At 36.8% G+C, this 25,949-nt stretch overlaps 1 protein-coding gene across 3 annotated transcripts in view; it reads left to right on the top strand.

Moving 5' to 3' along the window:
• The window catches only part of RNF214 (ring finger protein 214), a 32,588-nt gene that overhangs the window by 6,191 nt on the left and 448 nt on the right, over positions 1 to 25,949 (top strand). For all 3 annotated transcript variants that reach the window (XM_081271070.1, XM_081271071.1, XM_081271069.1), the window contains exons 4-14: positions 182 to 241; positions 3,411 to 3,551; positions 7,567 to 7,706; positions 22,474 to 22,570; positions 22,741 to 22,829; positions 23,361 to 23,451; positions 23,830 to 23,928; positions 24,109 to 24,485; positions 24,612 to 24,744; positions 24,951 to 25,055; positions 25,309 to 25,404. In XM_081271070.1, the coding sequence (XP_081127196.1) occupies positions 182 to 241; positions 3,411 to 3,551; positions 7,567 to 7,706; positions 22,474 to 22,570; positions 22,741 to 22,829; positions 23,361 to 23,451; positions 23,830 to 23,928; positions 24,109 to 24,485; positions 24,612 to 24,744; positions 24,951 to 25,055; positions 25,309 to 25,404 (1,428 nt within the window). The remainder of the gene's footprint in view (positions 1 to 181; positions 242 to 3,410; positions 3,552 to 7,566; positions 7,707 to 22,473; positions 22,571 to 22,740; positions 22,830 to 23,360; positions 23,452 to 23,829; positions 23,929 to 24,108; positions 24,486 to 24,611; positions 24,745 to 24,950; positions 25,056 to 25,308; positions 25,405 to 25,949) is intronic.

The following is a 25,949-nucleotide window of genomic DNA, read 5'->3' as shown; positions in this document are numbered from 1 at the left end:
GATGTTGGTGTTCATTTGCCAGAACTACATTGCTTCTCACTGTGAAGGTGATAAGGGGACAGAGCAGAAAGTTTGCTTCTTAGTTGTTTGTGGCAGGTTTCTAAGTGAAAGTACTGAAATAATTCTGCCTTTTTTGAAGAGAATCTGAAAAATTCTGAATATATTATTTCTTTCTTTTTAGACTGATTTTAAGACAGCAGATTCAGAGGTGAACACAGATCAAGATATTGAAAAGAATCTGGTAAGTATTAAAAGTGTCATTTTATATGACACCATTAAAGTATAAAAATCTAGAAACGTTTTATCTCAGTTGAAAAAAGTGCAGGAATCTCCTTGTTCACTCCAGAGAGTGTAATAGCTCTACATATATTTAAAGTGTGTGTGTGTGTGTGTGTGTGTGTGTGTTTTTCTGTGCCTCCTCCTCAAATCCAAATTCTTTCTTTCTTTTTCTTTTCTTTTTTTTTTTTTTTTTTCCTTTCTTGGTACTAGGGATTTAACCCAGGTGTGCTTTACCACCAAGCCACACTAGCAGCTTTTTTAATTTTGAGACAGGGTCTTGCTGAGTTGCTTAGGGCCTCTGTCAGTTGCTGTTTTGTTGTTGCTGGGTTTGTTTGTTTGTTTGTTTTAGCATTCTTCTTTTTATGATATTTTTTCCAGTCTTTAATCCTTGTATCCTGGTGACTTTCATTTAGATATGTTCCATTTTATCAGTCTTTCTTTTAAAATCTGATGGACACAGTACAGTACCTTTATTTTTATGTAAAAAAATGAATCAAATGAAATAGTTCAGATTATAGCATAATTAGTCCACAGTAGAATAAGTCTCAGTCTCTTATTCTAGACACTATTTCTTAAGCTTACATTGACTAATTTTGGTAATCTTGTCACATCATTGAGCTTCCAGTCAAACTCTTGTCAAGTTTTTTTTTTTTTTAATGTACTGTTTACATGTATCTTTTCCATTTTTTCCATTTTATTCCTTGGTAATTAGTTTTTAAATCTTAGAGGACTTTACTTTTACAAATCCCTGGGGTCTTGCTATATTTGCCAGGCTGGTCTCCCAGGCTCAAATGATCCTCCTGCCTCAATCTCCCAACAATCTGGGAAAGACACCCTAGGATCAGGAAGAAGAGGTCTTGAGGGTATGATGTGTTTCTTGAAAGAACAACAATATAGAAAGGAAAAGTGTTTGGTGCAAACTAATGCTTTTTTCCTGTGTTATTCTAAAGATGTATCATGGAGAACTGGAAACAGTGGAATATGCCTGTAATTTCAAGAGACTTGGGAGACTAAGGCAGGAGGATCACAAGTTCAAGGCCAACCTCGGCATTTAGTGAGGGCCTAAGCAACTTAGTGACACCCTGTCTCAAAATGTCTGGTGATGGGCCGGGTTTATGGCTCAGTGGTAGAGCACTTGCCTAGCATGTATGAGGCACTGGGTTTGATTCTTAGCACTGTATATAAATAAATATAAAGTCCATTGACAATTTAAAAAAATTAGGAAAAAAAGAAAAAAGAAAAATGTCAGATGGTGCAGCTCAGTGGGAAAGCACCCGTGAGTTCAATCACTAGTACCAAAAAAAAAAAAAAAAAAAGAAGAAAAATGTATTATAAAAAGATGTATTATGAGTGAAGGAGGTAAAGGAAAGGAGCTGTGGTTAAAAAAGAAAAGAATCCTTTAATCTTCTGGTTCACTTATTGGTTCTTAAACTTTGTTAACAAAGTTAACAATGTTTATGTCCTCTTTTAGAATCTTTTGAAAACTTTTAATTGTTATCAAAGTAAAATGCACACATACACCCCAATTTCAGAGAGTTCAAAGATCCCCTGGGGTTATCCACAGACCCTACATTCATAATCTCTGCAAAGATGTGATGTTGAGGAATCAGTTCTTTGGAGTGATGTGGTCACATTTTGGTACATGGACTGAGGACTGGTTTATCCCAAAGTTAAACCATCTTGAGAGCCTGTTTTTTTGTGTGTGTTTTTTTTAATATTTATTTTTTAGGTGTAGATGGACACAACACAATGCCTTTATTTTTATGTGGTGCTGAAGATCGAACCCGGGTCCCGCTTGTGCTAGGCGAGCACTCTACCGCTGAGCCACAATCCCAGCCCGAGAGCCTGTTTTTTATGATGATAATACAATATAGGTTTTCTAATATTCACTTTCAGGAACTTTATTTTCTTGAAAAATAATCATCCTTTAGAGAACAAATTCAGCTTAATACTCTTGGTTTAATTTTTACAAGAACTACCTTATACCAAATTAGTTTTAAATTGACTCTTTTAAGTTTTAATGTTCATTTGAGAGGTGACCATTGCTTTTCTTAATTTGCTGATGAGAGGGAGGCAGAGCCATATTGTGGTCCTCACAATCATCACTTCTAATCCCTAGTTTATGTGAGCTTTCTGAGTCGCTCATTCTGAATATGAGGTTGCCCAGACTTCTTTAGTGGATGTGTCAGTTGTCAGTGCTAATGATTGGTAAGCTTCCTATTCTTTGAGTAGGTGATCTGTTCTTTGTTCTGGCGTATTACTTTTTTCTCTCTCCTAATGGACGATAAAATATCTCCTTTCTCTTATCCCTAGTAACAGTGGTGGGCAAACATTTTCTTTCTTTTTTTTTTTTTTTAAAGAAAGAGTGAGAGAGAGAGAGAGAGAGAGAGAGAGAGAGAGAGAGAGAGATTTTTAATATTTATTTTTTAGTTTTCGGCGGACACAACATCTTTGTTTGTATGTGGTGCTGAGGATCGAACCCGGGCCGCACACATGCCAGGCGAGTGCGCTACCGCTTGAGCCACATCCCCAGCCCAAACATTTTCTTTAAAGGACCAGATAGGTTCTGTGGATTGTGTGGCATTTATTGTAATCTTTCCACTTTGCTGTTATAGTTTGAAAGCAATCTTTAAACCAATGGGCATGGCTTTGTTCTAATAAAACTTACTTATAAAAACATGCGATGAGGGGCTGGGGATATAGTTCAGTTGGTAGACTGCTTGCCTTGTATGCACAAGAACCAGGGTTCAATCCCTAGCACCACAAAAACGAAAAAACATAAAACATGCGATGACTGGATTTGTCCCACATGCCATAGATTGCCAACCCCTGCTTTGTAGCAGTGTTGTATAACAGAAATTTCTGTAGTGGTAGAAATGTTCTGTTAACCTAGTTGTTTGGTGTAGTAGCCACTAATCATATTTGGCTTTTGAGTATTTGAGGTGTGCCTAGGTAATTGAGGGTCTGTTTGTTTCTATTTTATCATTTTGATTAATTTTACCTATCCACATCTGGCTAGTAGCTACTGTATTGGACATCACAGCTTTAGAACTCTGTATAATGTCTCGGTTAGGCATTTAGTGATTGTTTCATACGTTTAAATTGGAAAATAAACTTGTTTTTTCCAATAGGACAAAATGATGACAGAGAGAACCCTATTAAAAGAACGTTACCAGGAAGTCCTGGACAAACAGAGGCAGGTGGAGAATCAACTCCAAGTGCAATTAAAGCAACTTCAGCAGAGGAGAGAAGAAGAAATGAAGAATCACCAGGTAGTTTACTTATTAAAATTTTTGAACTGGAGATATAACTCAGTGGGAGAGTATTTGCCTTGCATTTGCAAAAAAAAGAACTGAGGTTGTGGCTTAGGTGTAGAGCGCTTGTGTGGCATGTGCGAGGCCCTGGGTTCGATCCTCAGCACCACATAAAAATAAATAAATAAAGGTTTTGTGTTCAACTACAACTAAAAAATAAATATTAAAAAGAAAAAAATCAGGGCTGGGGCTGTAGCTCAGTGGTAGAGTGCTTGCCTAGCATGCATGAGGCACTGGGTTCGATCCTCAGCACCACATAAAAATAAACAAATAAAATAAAGGCATTCTGTCCATCTACAACCACAAAAAAAAAAAAAAAAGAAAAAAATCAAAGAGTAAAGCAACAGTTCTGATCAGACTTTTTTTTTAATATTTATTTTTCAGTTTTAGGTGGGCACAATATTTTTATTTTTATGTGGTGCTGAGGATTGAACCCAATGCCTCATGCATGCTAGGTGAGCACTCTTATCATTGAGCCACAACCTCAGCCCCTGATCAGACTTTTAAGTTTGTTTCTTAGTAGAAAAAGAAAAGCGATATTTACTTTTTAATGGTTGTCATAGAAGTTTAAGAATAAAAACAATCCTGTTATCCAGGGGGTAAATCTGATTTTAGTTCAGAGAGGAAAAGATTATTTATTTAATATATTTTGTTGACATCTTATGTTATTTGGAAAAATACATTCATAAGTAGATTAAAAATCTATATATAAAAACTAGAAAAAAGTTGAATGTAGAAGAAAATTTAGGGGAGTATTTATAAAACCTCAAATTTTAAGAGGTCACTTTAAGCAAGGCAGAAAACCCAGAAGCCATAAAAAATTAATTAATTAATTTAATTACATATAATTAAAAATACCAAGTGATGTAAACATTAGTTGAAAGATTGTTAAACTGAGTGGAAATATTTTTAGCAAAAAAAATGTATATATACATACATATATGTGTATGTATACATATATATGTACATACCTGTGTGTGTGTGTGTATATATATATATATATATATATATATATATATATATATATATGTGTGTGTATATATATGTGTGTGTGTGTGTGTATATATGTATTTAGCACATCTGACCAGATATAATTTCTGACATTCTGAAGATAGCTCACATTCATGGTAAAAGTCAATCTAGAGAAAAAAATCAGGAAAGGTTATTATGTTATTTTCCTATTGCTCATGTAACAAATCACTATGGGTTTAGCAGCTTAAAGTCTACATTAAGCTGGGTATGGTGGCTTACACCTGTAATCCCAGCGGCTCTGAAGGATGAGGCAGGAGAATCTCGAGTTCAAAGCCATCCTCAGCAAAAGTGAGGCACTAAGCAACTCAGTGAGAACCTGTCTCTAAAGTACAAAATATAGCTGGGGATGTGGCTCAGTGATTGAGTGCCCCCGAGTTCACTCCTTGGTACCCAAAGGGGAAAAAAAAGTCTACATAGAGTGTCACTGGGCTAAAGTCAAAGTACTAGTAGGACTGTGTTCCTTTCTGAGAGTTCTAGGGCCAACTCTTCCTTGTCTGTAGTTTGTAAAGCCTGCCTTCATTCTTTGACTTAAGGGCCCCTTCATCTTGAAAGCAACAACAGTGTCTCTTTGATCTTTATCTCCTAGACGCATTTTGCTCTGATCACAACTGGTAATTGTTCTCTACTTTTAAGGATTTAGATGATTATATTAGGCCCACCCAGATAGTCCAGGTTAATCTCCCTATTTTAAGGTCCTTACCATAGTTACATCTTCAAAGTCTCTTTTGCTATGGAAGATAACATAATAAATAGGTTTTAGGGATTAGAACATGGATATCTTGGGGGAGAGTATTATTTTGCCTACTATAGTTATAAATAGTAATTCATAGAAGAGGAAAAGCAAAATGATTGTAAATAATTGGAAAGAAGCTCAGACTCACAGGTACTCATTCATTCAGAAAATATTTTTAGAGTGTTTGATGTAAGTTTTGGACATTTAGTAATGAACAAAACATTATTCAAATAAGCATTCACTGAATGCTTATTTTAGTTGAAATCAAACACTAAAAACTATTAATAAAGAATGCCAGGCACGAAGCACATGCCTGTAATCCCAGTGGCTCAGGAGGCTGAGGCAGGAGGATTATGAGTTCAAAGCCACAAAAAAGTGAGGAGCTAAGCAACTCAGTGAGACCCTCTCTCTAAATAAAATACAGAATAGGGCTGGGGATGTGGCTCAATGGCCAGGTGCTCCTGAGTTCAATCCCTGGTATAAAACAAAGAATGAAAGTTAGGGAAGTACACATTAATATTATTGGATACTATTCTTTACTCCCCCAAGTGATGGGCTAAAATGAAATAAGTTGTCAAGCATGAGGTAAAGTGAACTCTTGTAGACATGATTAGTAAGAGTGTGAATTATGATGACCTCATTAGTTATTAGGAATTGTCAGTTAAAATTTAAAATATGCTTCTACTTTGACCAGTCTCATTATTGGGAGTCCATTCTACAGGCACAAATTTATGTATGAAAGTATAGACATATAGAATGTTTATTGCAGTTTAAGCAAGGCACAAAACCCAGAATTTAATTATCTATAATTAAAAATACCAGCTGGGTGCAGTGGTGCATGCCTGTAATCCCAGCAGCCTGTGAGGCTGAGACTAGAGGATCATGAGTTCAAAGCCAGCCTCAACAACAGTGAGTCCCTGTCTCTAAATAAAAATGCAAAATAAGGCTGGGGAAGTGGATTAGTGGTTGAGTGCCCTTGAGTTCAATCCCTAGTACAAAACAATATAATAACCTGCTGAGAGAGAGAAAATATTTTTAGCACATCTCAAAAAAAATTTTTTAAAAACACCTTTCTTTATACCTTTATTTTATTTTTATGTGGTACTAAGGATCGAACCCAGTGCTCACGCATGCTAGGTGAGTACTTTACCACTGAGCCACAACCCTAGCCCCTCATAAAAAAATTTAATGTTTATGACATTCTGAAGATTTATACAAATTCATGGTAAAAGTAAAAAAAAAAAATCTAGAGAAAAATCAGGAAAGATTTTTTTGTGTGATAAGAAGTAAAATTACAAAAAAAGTTGGAATAAACCCAAAGGTCTTTTAACAGTTCATCAGGATAAATTGGATATGTCTATGTGATGTCCTATTATGCAGCTAGGTATTTTTGAATTATATCTGTAGTTATTGATGTATGTTGTCCAAGTGGAAAAAAGCACAATGTAAAATAATGAATATAAAATAACTTCATAAAAAAAGAAAAACGGGATGGAGGATATAATTCAGTGGTAGATTGTGTGCTTTGCATGATCAAGACTCTAGGTTTGATCCCCAGGAATGCTTAAAAAAAAAAAGCCAAAGAAATACATATATGTTACATGTGTATTTCTTTGAGAATTGAGAAAATGTGCAGTCATAATAAGAACAGTTAACACATTGATTGCCCTTATGGGTGGAAGTGGTATGAACTTGGGGGTAATTTAACTTCAATACTTTTGTATTGTTTGACTTCTTATTTGCTGCTGTTAAATAATAAAAAAGTCAAATAAACAGAAAACCCATACATATAACAAGTGGAACATGAGTAGAACTGTAACAAAACAAAACAAGACCAATTTGTTGAATGCAACAAACTCCCTCCTTCAGCAAGAATGTCTTTCCCAGCAGTCTTGAGGGGTGTTCATTTGACATTTGAGCACCAAAAATGGAGAACTTATTGCTTCACAAGGCAGTGTGTTTCATTTTTGAACGGTGTGATTATTATACATTTTTTTCCTGTTGAGTTGAAGTCTGTGTTCCTGTAACTTTCTCCCTGCAGTCTGAATTCTGACTTTTGGAGTTGCTCAACAACCAGATTTCTTTCAATTCAATTTGAATCCACTAAAATCAATATGTATATGTGATTGTTGAACACAACCTTCAGATCAAAAGAACTAATTTATTTCCTTCTTTATTTGTGTGTGACTGTAATTTTGTGGGATTTAGGAGATATTAAAGGCTATACAGGATGTGACAATAAAACGAGAAGAAACAAAAAAGAAGATAGAGAAAGAAAAGAAGGAGTTTTTGCAGAAGGAGCAGGATCTGAAAGCTGAAATTGAGAAGCTGTGTGAGAAGGGCAGAAGGTAATTAATGTGTGTATGTGTACATGTGTGCATATGGGGCCACTTTCATTTGTGTTGTAGTTTCTTTCAGTCTGGTTTTTATTTGAAAAATAAGCACACAAATAAAATTCTCCAGTGATTTAGCATTCTCAGTATTCCGTTAGACTTAATAGAAAAGAGGTACCAGTATTTTTTAATAACATTAAAAATTTATAAAGTTAAGGGACTGGGGTATAGCCCAGTGGTAGAGCACCTATATACAGAGCCCTTGGTTAAATCTCTAGCACCAGAAAGAAAAAAGAAGAAAGAAATTATAGCAGTTAATTATTGAGTTCTGTATATGATCAAAATTTTGATGTGTGAGCCAGGCATAGTGGTGCAGGTCTGTAATACCAGCTACTTGGGAGGCTGAGGCAGGAGAATCACACGTTTGGGACTGGCTTACTTACCCCAAGGCCAACACAGGCTTCATAAATGAAGGTTCAGCTGTGTGAGAAATCCAAGGGAGTTTTGAATTAAAGAGACAGGCTCTAATTACCTTTAAACCAGCTCCAGGGTGGCTTCTCCTAGCTCCAGCCTCAAGCTACCTATTATGGTAGCGAGGTTTACTGAAGAGGTGAGAGAGAACATGCCAGGGAGTGGACTTTTATTGGGGAACAAAAAATTCTGGGGAAAATCCCATCCAATGAAGATTAAGGGGGTCAGTGTCCCAAGGTCTGGTGTGATGATTGGGTCTTCACGGTAGTGGCCAGACACGCCTCCACACAGACAAGCCCTTGGACCTGAGAAGGGTGGGGAAAGCTCTGGACACAAAGATGTGTCTAAGCGCCTCTCGCCCAGCCAGGGAGGTAACTCAAATCACGTGCGAGGATGGCCTCTCACAGGCTTAGGCAACCTAGCAAGACCCAGTTAAAGGTGTTATAAACTAAATTGGTTCTTATTATTTTTGATGAGAAGTAAGTGACAATTGATGTTGTTTTTTCTGTATTATGTCACTATTTACTCCCCAAGATTTTCTCATTTTCTTTAGTTTTTAGCTATTTGACTTTCGGGTGTGGTTCTCTTCATATTTTTTATGTTGAGAATTTTCTGAGTTTCTTAATCTATAAAGTTGTGTCTCTTACCAAAATTGTTAAATTTTTGTGGCATAATTTTCAATTATTTTCTCTGTCCCATTTCGTCTTTTTCTCCTGGACTCCATGTCCACATGTGTAAGACTTTGATATTGTCCTACAGCTCAACAAGTCTCTTCTTGCTGTTTCTTTCCAGTCTTTTAGTACTAGGGATTGAACCCAAGGGCAGTTAGCCACTGAGCCACATCCCCACTCCTTTTTTATTTTTTATTTTAAGACAAGATCTTGCTAAGTTGCTGAGGCTGGCTTCGAACCTGTGGTCCTCCTGCCTCAGCCTCCCAAGTTGCTGGGATTATAGGCATGTGCCACCATGCCCAGCTCTTTCCAATCTTTTTAATTTTCTTTCTTATATTGTATAATTTCTATTGTATTTTTAATTTACTTACTTTTCCTTATATCATTTTCATTCTTGTGATTAAGCCCATGCAGTGAATTTGAATTTCATATTTCCAGTGTTGTTATTTCTCAGTTCTGTCATTTCAGTTTAGTTCTTTTTTTAAATGTGTTTATTTGTTTAATTTTATGTGATTCTGAGGATCGAACCCGGTGCCTCACATGTGCCAAGCAACTGCTCTACTACAGAGCCACAACCCTAACTCTATTTTTTTTGTAGTTTCTCTGCCAAAAATTATTTGTTTATTCCCTTGTGAGCATATTTTCCTATGTCCCTTCATGTAGTTAAAATGGAGGCTTTAGAATATTTTTCTGCTAATTCCAGCATCTTGGTCATCTTGAAGCTCCTATCCATTGATTGCCTTTTTTCTTAATCTGGAGTCAGCAATCAAAAGTATTATCTGAAGGCTGGGAATGTAGCTCAGAGGTGAAGTACTTGCCTAGTATGCTCAAGGTCCTGGGTTTCATCCCCAGCAAAAGCAAAACATAAAAACCCCATTTTTTCTGGCCAGGTATGGTGCACACACCTATAGTCCCAGCACCCAGAAGGCTGAAGCTGGAGGATCACTTGAGCCTGGGAGAACAGCCTGGGCAACATAGCAAGACTACTCTATCTTCATTAAAAGAGAGAGAGAGAGAGAGAGAGAGAGAGAAATGTCATCCTAAGAAAACAGACACAGAATATATATGATTTTTATTCACATAGAATTCTAGAGAAGATATAATTATAGTAAGGAAATGTATTTCACTGGGTGTCAGCAGTTTAGGGTGAAGGGAAGGAACTGACTGCTTTCTAGTAAATATTCTAGGCTTTTCAGATCAGTCTTTGCCCATTAAACAACAACAGCAACAAAATCCTTTGTCTTCTGATTGAGTTATGAGAGATCTTTATATATTTTCTGTATGAATTCTTTTATCAGGTATGCGTTTTATAAATATTTTCTACTAGTTTGTAGCTTGCTTTTGCATTTTGTAATAGTGTCTCTTGAAGAACAAAAGATACAATTTTGATGAAGTCCAGTGTACTGCATTTTTTCTTTTGTGGTTCATGCATTTTGCATCCTCCTAACCCAAAGTCACCTTCTTTGAGAAAGTTTATAGTTTTAACCTTTACATGTAGGTCTACAATCCATTTGAGTTTATTTTTTAGTATGGTACACCTAGGGCTAGAGTATCATATGGATGTATATTTGTTCCAACACCCTATGTTCAAAAGACTATGCTTTCCCCATTCAATTACCTTGACACTTTTGTGGAAAATAAATTGACCACTGTTGAGGAAATACACTAAATTTTTTTTGGGGGGGGGTACCGGCGAGTGAACTCAAGGGCACTCGACCACTGAGCTACATCCTCGGCCTTATTTTGTATTTTATTTAGAGACAGGGTCTCACTGAGTTACTTAGTGCCTTGCTTTTGCTGAGGCTGGCTTTGAACTCACAATCCTCCTGTCTCAGCCTCCCGAGCTGCTGGGATTACAGGCATGTGCCACTGTGCCCAGTTGTAAATACAGTTTAGAGTTAGCTGCTCGGGAGATGAGGTAGGAGGGTTACAAGTTTGAGGCCAGCCTGGGCAACTATCAAGACCCCGTTTCAAACAAAAAAGGAATAAAAAGCTGGGAATATAGCTCAGTGGTAGAACACTTGACTAGCATATGTGAGTTCATTTCCCAGTCACACACACACACACACACACACACACATGCACAAACACAAGAAGAAGAAGAAAGAAAATCTTCCCCCAAACCAGAAAACCACTCTGAAAAGGTGATAGAGAAAGAAAAAAGTTATAATTGAATAGCTGTTAAATCTGAATGTGGGGCTGGGGATATAGCTCAGTAGAGTGTTTGCCTTGCATGCACAAGGTGCTGGATTCAATCCCCAGTACCACAAAAAAAAAAAAAAAAAAGAAGAAGAAGAAAAGAAAAATCTGAATGTGATATACATCACAAGTAAACCTCTGACAGATGGCAAAGACCAGGATCTTACCCCCTTATATAACCAAGGAGAAACAACGTATTACAATGCTTTCAAGATAAGAAGTAAGGCTGGGCACAGTGGCTCACGCCTGTAATCCCAGCAGCTCTGGAGGTTGGGACACTTAGACAGGAGGATCACCAGTTCAAAGCCAGCCACAGCAAAATTGAGCCGCTAAGCAACTCAGTGATATTTAGTATCTCTAAATAAAATACAAAATAGGGCTGGGTATGTGGCTCAGTGGTCAGTACCCCTGAGTTCAATCCCCAGAACCAAAATAATAAATAAGTAAATAAATAAATAAACAAACAGATGTCCTTAAGTAAGAGGACTTGACAACACTTTTTGTCAAGAATGCTTCACCCAATTTATGGTAATTGGGGAGATGCCTTGTGTAGTTTTACTTGGAGAAACAGATTGCTTTATCATAGGAGATAATTTTGTAAATTGGAGTAAGGTGCCCTCCTCCTTTCCCTTGGGATCTGGGAGACAGGGGCGTTGTTTCTTTGGATGTGTGCAATTTAAAGGAATGGCTTCTAGGTACTTGAAACATTCCTGATTTGTGTGACTATTTTTAGAGTTTATAATATACATACAACAGGCAGAAAATTTGAAAGAAAAGGTTGCGGGGTCCTGTGGGGGAGATTAGTTAGGGGAGAATTTCTTCCATAATTTTCAAAAGGGATAATTAAAGCCCTTATTTTTCTTTTATATTTGCCCTTACACATACAAATGTGGCTCTATTTCTGTACTTTATTCTGTTATGTTGGTATATTTCTTTCCTCCTTTGCCTTGTGCCTTTTTACATCTTAAAATCAAATCAAATGCATCCTCCAACTCTGTTCCTTTCTTTTTTTTTTTTTTTTTTTTGTACTGGGGATTGAACCCAGGGTTACTTTACCACTGAGCTATATTCCTACCCCTTTTAAAAATTTTTATTTTGAGACAGAGTCTTACTAAATTGCTGAGGCTGGCCTTGAACTTGAGATTCTTCTGTCTCAGCCTCCAAGTAGCTGGGATTACAAGTATGTATTATGAATGCCTGACTTTTTTTTCCCAAAATTGTTTTGAATATTCAAGATACTTTTTATTACTTTAAAATCATATTATCAGGGCTGGGGATGTGGCTCAAGTGGTAGCGCGTTCGCCTGGCATGCATGCGGCCCGAGTTTGATCCTCAGCACCACATACAAACAAAGATGTTGTGTCCGCCAAAAACTAAAAAACAAATATTAAAAAAAAAATTCTCTCTCTCTCTCTCTCTTTAAAAAAAAATCATATTATCAATTTCTACAAAAAACAGTGTGCTTGATATTTGTTTGGATTTGTATTAAATCTTCAGATCATTTTGGGAAACTGACATAGAACAATATTGAGTCTTCTATTTAGTCATATAGAAGATTACTTTTTTTTTCCTTCTTTAGTTTCTCATGGCAATGTTTTGTAGGTTTGAGAATCAGAAAGATAGTCCTTACTCTCTGTACTGTTCCCTCAAAATTGTAGTCATTTTGGATTCTCTTGATCCCTGCCTTTGTCTCCTTAATTCAGCAACAGTGCCAGCTCTGTATTCACCCTTCAGATGCTACAGTCTGGCAACTCCCACTAGGCAGTTAGCTAGGGCATTATATGTCTGTCTTCATTTGTGTTATTTTTCTCAGTGGTCAGTTCTATGCTACCTATTGTCCAGCATTTGTAGACATTGTTTCACATTTTTTTCCCCAGTTTTTCAGTTGTTTATAGCCAGAGAATGAATCTGGTCCCTAGTATTCCATCATGGATGGAAGTAGAATTCTAAATCCTATCATAAACAGATTAAACTCAAAAAACAATATTTGCAGGATATACATGCCAGTATGTGTAGTAAATATTAGGAAAAAAGGAGCTAGAAATGAAGCTAATGAGCTAGGTGACATAGGAGGTGATCAGTGTTGATTCATTCCTTATGAAGAACTGGAATGATGTTTTGAAAGGAAATTGTGGTCAGAGGAAGTCAGAACCAGGTTTGGGATTTAAAAAATGGACCATATGGGTTAATGAGGCTCAAGATATGGCTCTCCTGGTAGATGATTGGCAAGGAATAAAGTTTAGGAAAAGGAAGAGCTCCAAGTTCCTAGTGTCATATTGATCATGAAATTGAATATTGAAGTCACAAAAGGTGTTGTGAGCTAGGCATGGTGGCCTGTAGTTTCAGCTACCTGGGAGGCTGAGGCAGGAGTATCTCTTAATCCTACTAGTTTGAGGCCAGTCTGGGCAATTTAGTGAGACCCTGTCTCAAAATTAAGAATAAATAAATAAAAGGCTCCATGGTAGAGTACATATGAGTTCAATCTCCAGTTCTGCAAATAACAACAATAATCACAAAACTATGTATTAACATAAATAGCATATTTTTCATGAAAAATAATTATTTTCCAAATTTAAAAAATCAATTCCGTTAGAAGATTAACATCATTTAGGTTTTTATAAATCTCTATAATGGAGGAAGATGAATTTTTCTGGCTGTTTTTGCATTTGATTGATTTTAAAATGTTGTTTTGGTTGAAATATATTAACAAAAATCACAATACATGATTAAGTAGTTGGAAAAGCAGGGGATATTTAATAGTTTTTAAAAATAATGTATTTTGATACTACTCTAAAACTTGTCAAGCCATTTTTCTTTTTCTTTTTAGTTGTAGATGGTCACAATACCTTTATTTTATTTATTTTTATGTGGTGGTAAGAATTGAACCCAGTCCTCACACATACTATGTGAGTGCTCTACCACTGAGCTACAACTCCAGCCCCAAGCCATAGTTTCTTAAAGGTTATTTGCTTAGTACAATCTGAAACCACATCCATAGAGATTCTTTTTGTACTGCTATGGCAAAATCCATTGGTTTACCTTGAACTTGAATGGATCATTTACCTGTGTTATAAAGAGGCGCAAAAACTTTTCCTCTACTCTCTCAGAATTAGCAGCTGGAGCCTGCAAATTAAAAAGACAGATTAGGGCTGGGATTGTAGCACAGTGGTAGAGCGCTCGCCTCGCATGGGCAGAATCCGGGTTCGATCACCAGCACCACGTAAAAAAAGGCATTGTGTTGTGTCCATCTACACCTAAAAAATAAATAAATATTTTTAAAAAAAGACAGATTAACAGGAAGAAAAAACAGTTTATGTATGTAGTGTGCATACACATGGGATAGTTCAGTGACCAATAACTCCCAAGGAGTGGTTAGAATTTGGGACTTCTCTACCATTTTACCAAGTGAAGGGGAAAAGGGAGAAAAGCACTTATGAGAAAATCATTGTCTTCTTAGAAGGGGGTGAGAAACTAATGGAACTTTTTGGAAAGATAAATGTGTTTTCAGGAGATAAGAACATTTATAACATGTTTATCTAGTTTTTTTTTTTTCATCTTCTTTAGAGCCCTAAAGAAGGGGCAGATTATTTGCATTCCCTTTCTAGGAGTAGATCTACCTTATAAAGAATTTATGACGGCATTTAAGCTCACAGTGGCAGGTACAGACTTTCTAAAATTCTAACTTTTGCTTGCTAGCTCCAGATTTTATTGTTGGCAATAAATGGTTGTTTTCTTTGAAATAACAGGATTACTTCATTCATTTTCAAGAACACATCTGTCATATACTCAAGTTCCAATAACTTTAGTGTATCTTTTAGTCGTTTTCTTAAATAAAAATGACGTTTCATGAAAAAGGAGGCTAATTCAGTTCCTAACTCAGTACCCAAAGTGCTTTTTCTTGGGATAGCCATTGTGCTTTGGCATGTAGCATTTATCAATAGAATATTAAAAGGTGTGTATTTAAGTGTTGAAATTTAATAAAATTAGTATTTTTATGTGGCTTCATCAAGGATATCCTTAAAGAAAACTGAATTTACCTGAAGCTTGCAAGCATCTGGCAGTAATAAAGACAATGTCACGTGACTGAGTCAGTGATTCATGTTTAAATAAAAGAGTAATATTTCAAATGAATTCTTCATTTTAACAAATATTATTAAATTCTAACGTAATACATTTTAAATGAAAATTGAAAAAAGTTTTTATAAATTTTATAAAATACAGTGACACACATCTGTAATCTTCAGTTATTCAGGAATCTTATGTGGGAGGATTGCAATTTGAGGCAAACTTCAGCAACTTATTGAACCCCTGTCTGAAAATAAAATAAAATTTAAAAAGGACTGGGGAGGTAATTCAGTGGTAAAGTGTCCCTGGGTTTGTCCCCAGTGCTAAACAAAACGGGGGAAAAAAGCCTGAGGCGGGCGTACCTGGGGATATAGCTTGGTGGTAGAGGGTCCCTGGGTTCAATCCCCACTACTATCAATAAATACATTTAAAAAATATATTATTGCCAAATAAAATAAGAGTATAATTGTTTTTACCTGGCTTTGCAGAGAACTTTGAAATTTTATAGCAATGGTTTATTAGCTATTAATGGGATTATGTAGATTATTGCAAATAGAGCTAAAGATAGCTAATCATAGCACAATAGAAGAACTGAGAAAGAAAAAATTGTGAGGCCAAATTATACTCTAAACTTACTGTAGGAAATACAAGAATACAAAAGCATATATTCTATTAGTCATTAGTGATGATACAATTACGCCTCAGGAAAACTTGGTTGTTCATCCATGAAAGAATGAAAATGAAAAAGGCATATAACTTTTAGCAGTTGTATGAAACAAGTTTTAGCTTCGTGGACCATACCCCTCAAAGTGTTTTGGGAACCATGGACTACATTTTGGAAACTGCTGTTCCATACCTATGGCTGCAGCTACTGTCTGTATGCTAGAGACTCTCATCTCTCTCAGACTATACTACTGAACTTTAGATTTGTATATCTGCTGCCTGCTGAATGACCTGGAGTGCTTTCTTGCTCATTGGCCTATGCACATGCTTTTTGTTTTGTCCAGATTTTCCTTATTCCCTTTGTTCACCTGGCACACTACTAGATTAAGACCTTGGGAAGCCAGGTACGCTGGCACATAATCCTAGCTCTTCAGGAAGCTGAGGCTGGAGGATTGCAGATTCAAGGCCAGCCTTAGTGATACCTTGTTTCAAAATTTAAAAATGGCTAAGGATGTAGCTAGTGGTGAATTAAACCCCTAGGTTTAATTCCCAGTACCAGAAACAAACAAAAATATGAGCTTCTTGGGGGCAGGAATTAGACTTATTTATATACCCAGGTTTTAGACTTTTATACTTACGCTGCTTAGTAGATGTTGAATTAAGTCAAAACAAAGAAGAATTCATAATCACCTTCTACAAATTCAGGGAATATACCCTTTGGATATATATGCAGCCAACCCATGTATAATTAACTCCCCCAACAGTTTTGTTTTGCTTTTTTTCCTTTTGCCTTGCCTTCAGTGTGATTTATTCAGAAAGGAAGGCCTTTGGGCTGAGGACTCAACAGATCTTAATTCTTAGCTCTGTCTCTTAGTTTTGAAAGTATTTCATAGGACACTGAGTATCTGCTTCTCTCAGTTAATGGCAAGCTGATTTTTCCATCATTTGCTGGAAAAAATATATTCATATATTTTAATTTCTCTAAAGACAGATGTTATTTTATTTTATTTTTGATACTGGAGATTGAACCCAGGGGTTCTTTACCACTGAGCCACATCCCTAGTCCCTTTATTTTTTGAGACAGGATCTCACTGAGTGGCTTAGGGCCTTGCTAAATTGCTGAGACTGGTCTCTTATTTGCTATTCTCCTGCCTCAGCCTCCCAAACCACTGGGATTACAGGTGCATGACACCATGCCTGGCTGAAGATAGATGTTATATTAACTCATTTAATCTGCATCACAGTTCAGTAAATTGTAGACTGTTTTATTCTCTCTCATTTTATACTTCAGGAAAATGAGGTATAGAAAGCCTTACTCGGTAAAGGTTGCACAGAGTAATAGGGCAAGGATTTGTTTGGTTCCAGAGGCTGTGCTCTTTACCTAGCTTAGCATCTCTCAAATTTATTTATTTTTAAATATTTATTTTTTAGTTGTAGTTGGAGACAATACCTTTATTTTGTTTATTTATTTTTATGTGGTGCTGAGGATTGAACCCAGGGCCTCGTACATGCTAGGTGAGCACTCTGCCGCTGAGCTACAACCCCAGCCCCAGCATCTCTCAAATTTAAATATCACTTTTATCATTAGCCTGTGTTAATGGCACATGCCTAAATGCTCATTATGATCACAGCTTTATTTATAATTGTGAAATTCAAAATTACTTAAGGGCCAGATATGGTGGTACATACCTGTAATGCCAGATATTTGGGAGGCTGAGATGGGAGGATTTCAAGTTTGAGGTCAGGCTGGGCAACTTAACAAAACCCTGTCTCAAGATAAAAGATAAGAAGAACTGGGGAGATAGCTCAGTGGTAGAGTACCTTGGGTTCAATCTCCAGTACCACACATACACACACACAAAAAAAAAAAAAAAAGAAAGAAAGAAAGAAAAAGGTAGATCTGTATGTTAAACAGTCATTAAAAATCACATTTATGACTGGACTTGGTGGTTCATACCTATAATCCCAGGGACTTGGGAGGCTGAGGCAGAAGGATAGCAAGTTCAGGGCCAGCCTCAACAATTTAGGAAGGCCTTAAGCAACTTAGTGAGATCCTGTCTCAAAATAAAAAAGATAAAGGGCTGGGGATGTGACTCAGTTCGTAAGTAGCCCTGGGTTCAATCCCTAGTACCACCACCCTCCAAAAAACCCCACATTTCTGAAAAATACTTATTAATATAGAAAAGTAAGATGTTGAAAATATAATACACAATGGAATATTATTCAGCAATAAAAGAAATAAAATTATGGCATTTGCGGGTAAATGGATGGAGTTAAAGAATATCATGCTAATTGAAGTTAGCCAATCCCCAAAAAACCAAAGGCTAAATGTTTTCTCTGATAAGTGGATGCTAATTCCTAATGGGTGGGGGAGGGGAATGGCATGAGTGGAGGAACTTTGAGGCAAAGGGAGTAGGAAAGATGGTGGAATGAGACGGACATCTTTACCCTAGGTACATGTATGATTGCACAAATGGTGTGACCCTACTTTGTGTATCACAAGAGATGTGAAAAATTGTGCTCTGTTTGTGTACAATGAATTGAAGAACATTCTACTGTCATGTATAACTGATTAGAACAAATAAATAAAATATTATGTGCATATGTTACATATACATAAACAAGTATGCAAATGTTTGTTTTCAAAATCTGGAAAGAAGTATAATAGTGATTCTTTATGAGTAGTATGATTGTGAGAAATTGAGTTTTTAAAAAACAATAACGTTTGTGGGCTACTTGCCATGTGCTGGGCATCGTATTAAATTCTTTATGTGTGTTTTCTCAGTTAACTCATTAATCCTACGATGTAGGTACTCTTCATCTTTCAGATGAAGAAACTGAGGCCTAGAAAGATTAAGTAACTTGTTTAAGGTGATGCAACCAGTAAGTAAAAATGCTGAGAACACTACATTAGATTTTTTCTGTTTATTTTTTTTTAATTTTTTTATTTGTTTTAATTAGTTATACATGACAGTAGAAGGCATTTATTCACTTATGGGATATAATTTCTCATTTTTCTGAGTGTACATGTTGTTGAATCACATTGGTCATGCAGTCGCATATATACATAAACTAATAATGTCTGTTTCTTTCTATTATCCTTCCTATCCCCATATCTCCTCCCCTTCCCACATTTCTTTTCCCTCTACCTAATCTGAGGTAATGCTATTTTCTCTAGTGCCCCCTGCCCCACTCCACCTTATTGTGATTTAGCATCTGTATTAGGGAAAACATTTGGCCTTTGTTTTTTGGGATTGGCTTATTTCGCACAGAGTGACATTCTCCAACTCCATCCATTTACTGGCAAATGCCATGATTTCACTTCATTCTTCATTAAAGCTGATATATTCCATTATATATATGAGATCACATTTTCTTTATCCATTCATCTATTAATGGACACCTAGGTTGGTTCCATAGTTTAGCTGTTGTGAATTGAGCTGCTGTAAACATTGACATGGCTGCATTACTGTAGTACGCTGATTTTAAGTCCTTTGGGTATAAACCAAGGAGTGGGAGAGCTGGGTCAAATGGTGTTCCATTCCAAGTTTTCTGAGGTATCTTCATACTGCTTTCCATAGTGGTTGTACCAATTTGCAGTCCCACCAGCAAGGTGTGAGTTTACCTTTTCCCCAACATCCGCGCCAATGTTTATTATTGCCTGTATTCTTTTTTTTTTTTATTAACTCATCTGCATTTATTACTGTTTAAAGCAGAATGTTGACTTGGGCACTACATATTTCCATTCACAAGCCTCACTGAGTTACTTTTTGAACAGCTTTGTAACACACCTAAGGGAGGTTTAAGCTTTGTTTCTTGAAATACTTTTCTTTGGAAAACAAGCCCTATAGAGTTCCTCCCAGCCAGTTGTCTGTTTCACATACTTGGTTCTAGAGGACTAGTACATGCACAGTGGGTAACTATGGGGGATCCTAATGAGATGAAACTCAAGCAATTTTAACAAATATCTTTCTTTTAAACATCAAGGTCTATCCTGGAACACTTTGGGGACAAAAGATTTGGTCTGGTCTACTAAGGGATACAACTTGGTAGTGAAACACTTTAGACTACAAAGTTAGGTTACATGTCTTAGAACAAACATCTCAACCTGTTAAAATAAGCCAATGTGAAACTAGAAAAAGCATTACTAGCTCTGCTTTAGTGTTGCCTGTATTCTTGATGATTGCCATTCTGACAGGAGTGAGATGAAATCTTGATTTGCATTTCTCTAATTGCTAGAGATGTTGAACACTTATTCATACGTTTGTGGGTCGATTGTGTTTCTTCTGTGAAGTGTTCCTTTTCTGTTTTATATTGTCTAAACTTTTAATAATTTGCCTGGCTTACATGATCAAGATCAAAGTTAATTTTTAAATTTATGCAAGCATATTGGAAACTATAATAAGCCAGGATTATACAGTCTGATGAATAGTACATGTCTGATGAATAATAATGAATTTATTCATTTGAACCATTTGTACCTTAAATTAACTGCAAAATAACAGAAGTATGGGACTTGAAAGAAATTAGATCAAGAATTTAAAAAGTTAAACATAACCAGTGGTTTCTGTTCTCTAAAGAATTTTTTTAAACTGTCTACTATGGGGAATGATTTATCTGTTATGATGGGTTGCAGCTAGTATACTTTAATGAAGTGAAATCTGGTGCTTATGTTATAGGGTAGTCAGCATATTGATAAGGCTGAGTATTTTTGTAACTATATTCAAGAACCCCTTAAGTATTTTTGTTGTGGTTTTTAGTAGTTCCCTTTGTCCTGTTGGATTCCAGTGAAGTAAATGTGGCCAAATACTCAAAGGAAAAGATTTTTGGGTGTGTAAATATGTGTATTGTTTCCATCAGTCTATGAGGATTTTTCATATATATATATTTTTTTCATATATATATATATATATTCGTCATTGACAAATATGTTTAGTGAGTCATAGATGTTCATTGACCATCTATAATATTCAAGAATAACATCAGTCACTGGTTGGGGTTGTGGCTCAGTAGTAGAGCGCTTGCCTAGTGTGTTCAAGGCACTGGGTTTGATCCTCAGCACCATTTATTTATTTATAAATAAATAAATAAATAAATAAATAAAGGTATTGTGTCTATCTACAACTAAAAAAAATTAACAAAAAAAAAGAATAACATCAGTCATAGATGACAACTAACAGTGTGTCATATTTTCATGTAATTATCCCGTTGTCTAAGAGTGAAAAGTAAGCTAAGTGGATCAGTGATGGACTGTGCAACCTATTTCACATATGTTTACAGTTAAGAGGGTTTGGAATTTGAGAATATGTGTTGTAGCAGGAAAACATGGCTACTTAGAAATTTTTTTTCTAAAGAACTTCTATAGAATTCTTCCTCTGCTGGAAAGTTAATTTTGGGATACTACATGGAGAATAAGAGAGAAATGTTCACTTAACTCATATCTGTTATAAAGATGAATAGGCCTTGTCTGCTGAGAGTAGACTTAATGTAAAAGTGAATAAGTGAGTGAATATGTGTGTAAAGCATACATATGCACATACAAATATGTCCCAGTATCTATGAAATAGAGAACAGGATGTGTGGTAAGTTGGGTCAAAAGCAAGAATATGTGAGAAGGGACCTCAGAAAGTTAATTGCTCCCTTTTAATTATGTAAAGTTACTAAAAAATGAGAGGGGATCAATTTGTTTCTGTCACTAAAGAAAAGTGGTAAGGGCTGGGGTTGTGCTCAGCGGTAGAGAGCTCTCCTCTCACATGCAAGGCCCTGGGTTTGATCCTCAGCACCAAATAAAAATAAATAAATAAAATAAAGGTATTTTGTTCAACTACAACTAAAAAAAATAAATATTAAAAAAAGGGAAGTGGTAAACATTTCTCTTTAGATGTAACTCTTCTCAAGCTGTCCTTTTTTTTTTCATCTTTTTAAAATCCAGTGAAAATAAGTTAAACATTTTGTATCATTCTATTTGTTATCCTGGGTAATCCATGCTTTCCGCTGTAAAACTTACCACAATACAGTGTAATAGAAGGAAATTCTTTTGCTGGCTCTGTTCCATGATGGGCTCTTCACTTCTGAGTAATCACTGCCTTAGTTTTAGCACAGAAAGTCCCACATCCTAGGAAATCCTGCAGTACTGGATAAACTGAAACAGTTGATCATTCTAATCCTAAAGGTGAATATTACACTCTGGGGATGGGAATTGGGGTAGGAGGATATGGATGAAAATGAAAAGTCCTGAGATATAAAGAGAACATATTTTTCTTTGGAAGAATGTTTATTATAGCTAAGAAAATGCAGAAGTCAGTAAGTCAGTATTGATGTGTTTGATTGCTGTGCTTCAGATGATATGTTTGGTTCTACATCCTTCATGTAAAAAACAAATTGGGAAATAAGAGGAATGCTATAAAGATTTTAAGCCTCCTTGAACACAGAATGTCCTGCCTTTAGTGGAGGGTTTTGGATCTAAGAGGTATTCTTTCCTGCTCAAGGAAATTTTTTTTAGCAAGTGAAGATGTGAATATATTTATTTCCAAATATAGGACCTTTATGCAATTGCAGACCTTTCTGTACACCATTTGTCCATATCTATAATGAATATTAAGTGTGAAATGCTCTGTAGCATACCTGGCAGACCAGTGTTGGGTTTTCCTTTTGCCTTGGTGGCAAACTAATCTTTTCTCCCTCAGTCTTGTTCTTGGTTTCTTATCTTACAGAGAGGTATGGGAAATGGAACTGGATAGACTCAAGAATCAGGATGGTGAAATAAATCGGAACATTATGGAAGAGACAGAGCGGGCCTGGAAGGCAGAGGTGAGAGGAGCTAATATCTTGAAAGCCTTGGTTTGGGCCTTTCAGATGGTACATACTTTTGGTATAATATCAGAAGAGCCAGTGGGCGCTTTGTTTTAACTATCTAGGGGTATTTGTGTATGAAAAATTAATGAAGTGTATGTATATGTTTGCATGTGTGATTTCTTTAGATCTTATCACTAGAAAGCCGGAAAGAGTTGCTGGTATTGAAATTAGAAGAAGCAGAAAAAGAAGCAGAACTGCACCTTACTTACCTCAAGTAAGTACCTTCCCATTCTAAGGTTTAGTAGCTCTGTAGTTTGTTTGTTTTAGTTTTTTAAAACTCTAAGCCAGCAAATCTGGCACTTATTCTTTCTTCACAGGGATTTGAAGCCATCTCAGTGCAGTAGTAATTAATCAGTGATTTCTCTCCTGTATTCTAAACTCCTGCACTGTTTAAATTCTTCCCTCTACAGTTTCATAGCTTTGTACTTTTTATTTCATTGTTTCCATTTGAATAAATAGAATTTATAAGCTGTCAAAGCATAACAAAGGTCTTAGGAGATTTATTTCTTATATGGTCATTTCTCTTCTTTATGCCATGGAATTTGGATGCCTCTTGTGACATTTTAAGGTGGACAAGAACCCCCTTTGTGGTTGATCCTCTTTTCCAAATCTTTGGCTTAAAAGTTGATGGAGTTTAGATTTTCAGGCTCTCATACCTTTCTTTCAAGGTTCATTACCCAACTACTATTTTGCTATCTTGGAGATTTAAAATTTGATTCTGTAAATTCCTCTTGTTTCTTGAAAGATCAACTCCCCCAACACTGGAGACAGTTCGTTCTAAGCAGGAGTGGGAAACTAGACTAAATGGAGTTCGGATAATGAAAAAGAATGTTCGGGTAAGTGGTAGTGGGTGATCATTTGATCAGCATTAATTTATGTTTCAAATACTTCTGGTAGTAGGGAGGTTTTTTTTTTTTTTTTTTTTTTTTTTTTTTTTTTTTTTTTTTGTGCTGGGGATTGAGCCTAGGGCCTTGTGCATGCTATGCAGGCACTCTACCAACCAAACTACATTCCTGGCCCAGGAGGTAGCCTTTTTTTTTTTTTTCTTTGTTTGTTTTTTTTGTTTGTTTTTTCGTTAGGAGGTAGCCTTTTTTGTGTAGCCACTGGGGCCTGTCTCACCACTTCCTGTTTTCCTGTTAATTAAAGGTGTGCTTTTTGCAGAGACTCAGTCGTCTCAGAAGTAAAGTATGATCCTTTCTTCTCCTTTCATCTAGGACCAGTTTAACAGTCATATCCAGCTAGTGAGGAATGGAGCCAAGCTGAGCAGCCTTCCTCAAATCCCTACCCCAACTTTGCCTCCACCCCCATCAGAGGTAAGAGAATCTTTGAAGGGGTCTACATTTCTGTGTTGGTGGCAAAGTCAGAGTCTTCTACTTCTTTTTATGAAGATATTGGGACCGTCCCTATTTAGTGTAAGGCTTGTTCATTGATTTCTGTTTCAGTTTCCTAAACTTTCTTCCATTCTCTTGTCCTTTGCATCTTCCCATTTGCAGACAGACTTCATGCTTCAAGTATTTCAACCCAGTCCCTCTCTGGCTCCTCGGATGCCCTTCTCCATTGGGCAGGTCACAATGCCCATGGTTATGCCCAGTGCAGATCCCCGTTCCTTGTCTTTCCCAATCCTGAACCCCACCCTTTCCCAGTCTAACCAGCCTTCCCCACCCCTTCCTGGCTCCCATGGGAGAAATAGCCCTGGCTTGGGTTCCCTTGTTGGCCCCCATGGTCCACACATGCCCCCTGCCGCCTCCATCCCGCCTCCCCCAGGCTTGGGCGGTGTTAAGGCTTCTACTGAAACTCCCCGGCCCCAACCAGTAGACAAACTGGAGAAGATCTTGGAGAAGCTGCTGACTCGGTTCCCACAGTGCAATAAGTAAGTATCTTAAAGGATTAGTTAAAATATCTTTGTCAGAGAAATGCTTATGGTTTATAATAGGGGAGGTTTCAGGGGTGTAGCATAGAATCTCTCTCCCTCTCCTTCAACATTTGTCTTTCTTAGGGCCCAGATGACCAACATTCTTCAGCAAATCAAGACAGCACGTACCACCATGGCAGGCTTGACCATGGAGGAACTGATCCAGTTGGTAGCTGCACGACTGGCCGAACATGAGAGGGTGGCAGCAAGTACTCAGGTGAGAAAAGCTGCCTGGAAAGAGCTGAGGCCTCCTGAGAGGTTGGAGAAGAGACAGACTTTAAAGATTCTGGGTGGGAAGAAGCATTACAGCCAGAGTATCTTGTCTGTTTTCTTGCTTTGCTGAACTTGGAAGTAAATGATTTCTTTTTTGCTATATGTACTGTTAATCACTCTTCCTTACCCTGAAATTGTTTCTACCCACAGCCACTTGGTCGGATCCGGGCCTTGTACCCTGCTCCGCTGGCCCAAATCAGTACCCCAATGTTCTTGCCTTCTGCCCAAGTTTCATATCCTGGAAGGTCTTCACATGTGAGACTCTTTTTCTTTTAACACTTGGATATAGAGAAGCTGAGGGTAAGAAGTGGGTGGATTTATGGGTGGAGTGTAGGAGGAAACCAACATCTTGTCAGCTGTTTTGTTTATAGTCCTACTGGAAACATGGGAATACTTGAAGCAAGATCTGTATTTGTACTTTTATTTCTTTTGGCATCAAATCATGGGCATAAAAGGAAAGGTGATCCAGAGATTCTTTACTTTGTGGCATGCAATCTCTGTCCTGCAGGCTCCCGCTACCTGTAAGCTGTGTCTGATGTGCCAGAAACTTGTCCAGCCCAGTGAGCTGCATCCAATGGCATGTACCCATGTGTTGCACAAGGAGGTGAGTACCACATACTTTCTTTACTTTCTACTGTTTGTTTTCTGACAGCTGAGAAAATTTTTCTTGGATATTTTACTGGATTGATGCTCACTGTTAATGTCTAATCATAAGGTTTTCAGTAAATTGTAGCTTAAACATCAGCAGAATTCAGAATACTGCATCTGGGGTCTCCCAGCTTCTTTTTATCTAATTCCCTTTAGGGCACTGGATAAGTAGTTCGTACTAAGCCACTGATAAGTCACTTTCTTAGAAAATTGACTGTAAGAGGCAATCCTATGTATCTAACCATCATTTCAAATATAGTGTTATCAAGAGACTGCTTAGATGAGAGGAATAAGGAACCCAAATATGCAGTTAGTAGCTTCATTAACAGAGTAGCTTGAAGAGATTACCTTCACTGACTGCCAAGTCATTTCCGTTTTCTTACATTACTAGGCAGAGGTAAATCTTTTAGCAGCAGGGATGATTTCTTCTTCACTATTTTGTTTTGCTTTTCCAAGAGGTAGAAACTGGATTGACAGCTAAATTCTTGGTAAGAAAAAGTC

This window comes from Spermophilus citellus, assembly GCF_964194105.1.
Source record: "Spermophilus citellus genome assembly, chromosome: 2".
NCBI classification, from domain to species: Eukaryota; Metazoa; Chordata; class Mammalia; order Rodentia; family Sciuridae; genus Spermophilus; species Spermophilus citellus.
This window is presented reverse-complemented; position numbering and strand designations above follow the sequence as displayed.